The 3,848-nt window shown below is 48.4% G+C and overlaps 1 protein-coding gene across 1 annotated transcript; it reads left to right on the forward strand.

Annotated features, from left to right (window-relative positions):
• The first annotated feature begins 293 nt into the window (after positions 1 to 293).
• On the forward strand, positions 294 to 3,601 carry LOC122756546. The gene is made up of 3 exons (XM_044006633.1): positions 294 to 1,723; positions 1,784 to 3,067; positions 3,313 to 3,601. Exons 1-3 carry the CDS (start codon positions 294 to 296, stop codon positions 3,599 to 3,601), a joined length of 3,003 nt encoding a protein of 1,000 aa, XP_043862568.1.
• Positions 3,602 to 3,848: the final 247 nt, after the last annotated feature.

A 3,848-nucleotide genomic window follows, 5' to 3' on the forward strand; every position in this document is an offset into this window, starting at 1 on the left:
CTCAACTCGCTGACGTCATCACTTCCTGCCCAAGTTATTGACACCTCATCCTCTACGTGGGGGCAAGTCTGCGAGCTTCCTTTGGCAGACCCAACGTTCTGCACACCTGGAGCAATCGATGTCATGTTGGATCGGATCAACTTTGGTCTCTATACACAGGAGATCGGAAACACTTTGGTAACGACTTTCCTATCGCTCTCAATACTGTATTTGGTTGGATTCTTGCAGGCTCTTACTCTGCATTCGATGATCACCCTACTTCTGCGGTTACTCATCACGCGGACCTAGACACGATGGTTCGTTCATTCATGGAGATGGACAGCATTCAGCCTAACCAGGCTCTCCTGGACGCCAGCGATCCCACAGAGCGTCATTTTGCTGCCACACACAAGCGCTCGACGGACGGGGTGTACGTCGTCGAGTATCCCTTCAAGGAGAAGGCACCGCCTATTGATTCGACCTTGCCACAGGCCATCAATCGCTTCTTCTCGCTGGAACGCAAATTTCGTCGGTATCCAGAATTGAAGCAGCAGTACGAAGCTTTCCTGGACGACTACTTGCAACGTGGACATATGGAACAACTGACCTCGGCTCAAGTTGAGGAGTCCCCAGACACCTGCTTCTATTTGCCGCACCACGCTGTCATCAAACTGGACAGTCTGACTACCAAATGTCGTGTAGTTTTTGATGGATCAGGAAAGGACAGCTCTGGAGTATCGCTCAATGACAGACTACATATTGGTCCACCAATTCAACGCGATCTTCTTGGCGTTTGTCTACGCTTCCGGCAGCACCAATATGTTTTATGCGCAGATGTCGAAAAGATGTTTCGAGGCATTAAAATCTTTAAGCCACACACCAATTTTCAGCGCATTGTTTGGCGCAAGACTGAGAATGAACCTCTGCTTCATTTTCGCCTGCTGAAGGTTACCTACGTATTGGAACCGTCACCCTTTCTGGCTGTTCGAGTTCTAAAGCAACTTGCCGACGATCATGGCCATGAATACCCTGCAGCAGCTCACGCTCTTCTGCACGATGCCTATGTGGACGATATCCCTACAGGCGCCAACACATTCGAGGAGCTTATGATTCTCAAGGACAAGCTTATAGCCCTCTTGGATAAGGAAAAATTCAAGCTACGCAAATGGAGTTCTAATAGTTGGCGTCTTCTGAAATCATTACCAGAGGAAGATAGATGTTTTGAACCTATCCAGGTCCTCAACAAATCAGCTGCGGATTCACCTGTCAAAGTTCTTGGTATCCAATGGAACCCTGGGAAGGACGTTCTGTATCTCAACCTAAAGGGATGCGATGCGACCATTTCTCCGACGAAAAGAGAACTCTTGTCTCAGCTATCAAGAATTTATGATCCGCTTGGACTGGTAGCGCCGGTCACAGTTCTACTCAAGCTAATCTTCCAAGAAAGCTGGACAAGTGTCCTGCAGTGGGACGACCCCATTCCTGAAAGTCTACGTACGCGCTGGAGAGCCTTAGTAGAGGATTTAACAGCACTTACGCAATGCCAAGTACCACGGTATATTGCGTCACCATTTCGAGATGTTCAACTACGCGGATTCGCCGACGCATCCTCGGACGCCTACGGTGCGGTAGTTTACGCTCGAGTTGCAGTTGGATGCAGCTTTCAAGTAACTCTGGTTGCCGCCAAAACACGGGTGGCCCCGATCAAGCCCGTATCAATTCCACGTTTGGAGCTAAACGCTGCGTTACTTCTATCTCGATTGCTTTCTATTGTCAAAACATCACTAACAATTCCTCTTTTCAGCACGAGCTGCTGGACAGATTCAGAAATTGTGCTACACTGGCTTTCAGCTCCCCCTCGACGGTGGAACACCTACGTCTGCAACCGAACTTCTGAGATATTGAGCGACTTTCCCCGTAGCTGCTGGAACCATGTTCGCACGGAAGACAATCCTGCTGATTGTGCTTCCCGAGGACTTCATCCGTCAAAGCTTCTGGAGCATCGACTGTGGTGGAAAGGTCCGTCCTGGCTTGCCACACCCACCTCTGAGTGGCCACCTTCTACAAGCAAGTTCAGCGTATCTTCAAGTTTCGATGTCAACACCGAAGAACGAGCCATAAAGCCCACGACTCTACATAACTTTCCTGATGAAAGTATACACGAGTTACTCATCCACAAATTCTCAACCTGGACGCGTCTTATAAGGGTATCTAGCTACTGTCATCGCTTTATTCACACTCTTCGATCTCACCATAGGAATTCGGCACCATTCCTTACGTCTGAAGAGTTGCTGGACGCACAGCGCCGACTTATTCGACATGTGCAACAAAAATCCTTTGCCAGAGAATATGCGCAGCTTAACGCTAAATCGCATCTTATCCGGTTTTCTCCGTTTCTGGATGATTATGGAGTAATGCGAGTCGGTGGGAGAATCGAGCAATCTACACTCAACTACAACGCCAAGCACCCGATTCTGATACCTAAAGATACACCACTAGCTGGACTGCTGGTTCGACATTTTCATGTCTCCTATCTGCACACTGGAGTTGATGCAACGTTCACCAATCTTCGTCAGCAAAACTGGATTCTGGGAGCCCGCAATCTAGTCAGAAAGGCAGTCTTCCAATGCAAATCCTGTTTTCTTCAACGAAAGGGCACAAGCAACCAGATCATGGGAGAGCTACCAATTCCTCGAGTTCAAGCTAGCCGCTGCTTTCAACACACAGGGCTGGACTACGCTGGACCGATCGCAATCAAGGAATCAAAAGGAAGAACTCCACGCATCGGAAAGGCATGGTTTTCTATTTTCGTGTGCCTCACTACAAAGGCACTTCACATCGAGGTTGTTAGTGAGCTAACTACACAGGCTTTCATCGCAGCCTTTCAACGATTAATTGCACGCCGAGCGAAGCCTACTGACCTGTATTCGGACAACGGAACTACATTTCATGGAGGCAAGCAAACTTTGGATGACAAGAGACGTCTGGCCATTCAACAAGCCAAAGATGAGGAACTAGCAGGATTCTTTGCCAATGAAGGGATTTCTTGGCACTTTATACCCCCGTCTGCTCCCCATTTTGGAGGGATGTGGGAAGCTGGAGTTCGCTCAATTAAACTCCATATGAAACGGATACTTGGATCAAAGGCTTTAACGTTTGAGGAGCTCTCTACTGTCCTGACACAAATTGAAGCTATCCTGAATTCACGCCCGCTGTGCCCAACTGGGATAATTCTTTGGATCCACTGACGCCTGCTCATTTTTTGACTGGATCTCCGTATACTGCATTGCCTGAACCCTGTCGTCTGGATAAGCAAGTCAATTGATTGGATAGGTGGAACCAGCTGCAAGCCATGGTTCAAGGCTTTTGGAAAAGGTGGCATATGGAATACCTAACATCTCTTCATGAGCGGACAAAGTGGCATCTGGAAACCGAGAATCTGAAGATCGACACACTGGTAGTACTCAAGGAGCCCAATCTACCGCCCTCTAAATGGATTCTTGGCCGCATCACCGCAGTGCACGCAGGAATCGACGACAAGGTCCGAGTCGTTACAGTGAAGACTGCTCACGGATTATACAAACGCCAAATTGCCAAAATCGCTGTACTGCCTCTCTGCTGAACAACCGTTCAGGGGGGCCGGTATGTTTGGGAACGAGACACCCTGTATGCGCGAACAAGTCACCCTTTATCTTTGTTTACATTATCATTTGTCTGCAGCTTGAGCGGAGCTTATCAGCGGAATCAATGTAAGCATCGCACCGCTTTAATTGTCCGCGAGCTTGCCCAGTACTTTTCCAAACTTCTAACTCCCTTCTAACTGTAACTTGTTTCCGTCTTATGCTACTTTAATCGTATGGCGTGAGTAC

Source organism: Drosophila santomea, chromosome X, assembly GCF_016746245.2.
Source record: "Drosophila santomea strain STO CAGO 1482 chromosome X, Prin_Dsan_1.1, whole genome shotgun sequence".
Taxonomy (NCBI): Eukaryota; Metazoa; Arthropoda; class Insecta; order Diptera; family Drosophilidae; genus Drosophila; species Drosophila santomea.

Excerpts from the sequence above, each read along its gene's own strand:
- LOC122756546 (XM_044006633.1), top strand. The coding sequence starts at position 294 with ATGGTTCGTTCATTCATGGAGATGGACAGCATTCAGCCTAACCAGGCT. Across the intron at positions 1,724-1,783 it reads CGTTTGGAGCTAAACGCTGC|CACGAGCTGCTGGACAGATT; the intron begins GTTACTTCTATC and ends TCCTCTTTTCAG. Across the intron at positions 3,068-3,312 it reads GCTCCCCATTTTGGAGGGAT|GTGGAACCAGCTGCAAGCCA; the intron begins GTGGGAAGCTGG and ends TTGATTGGATAG.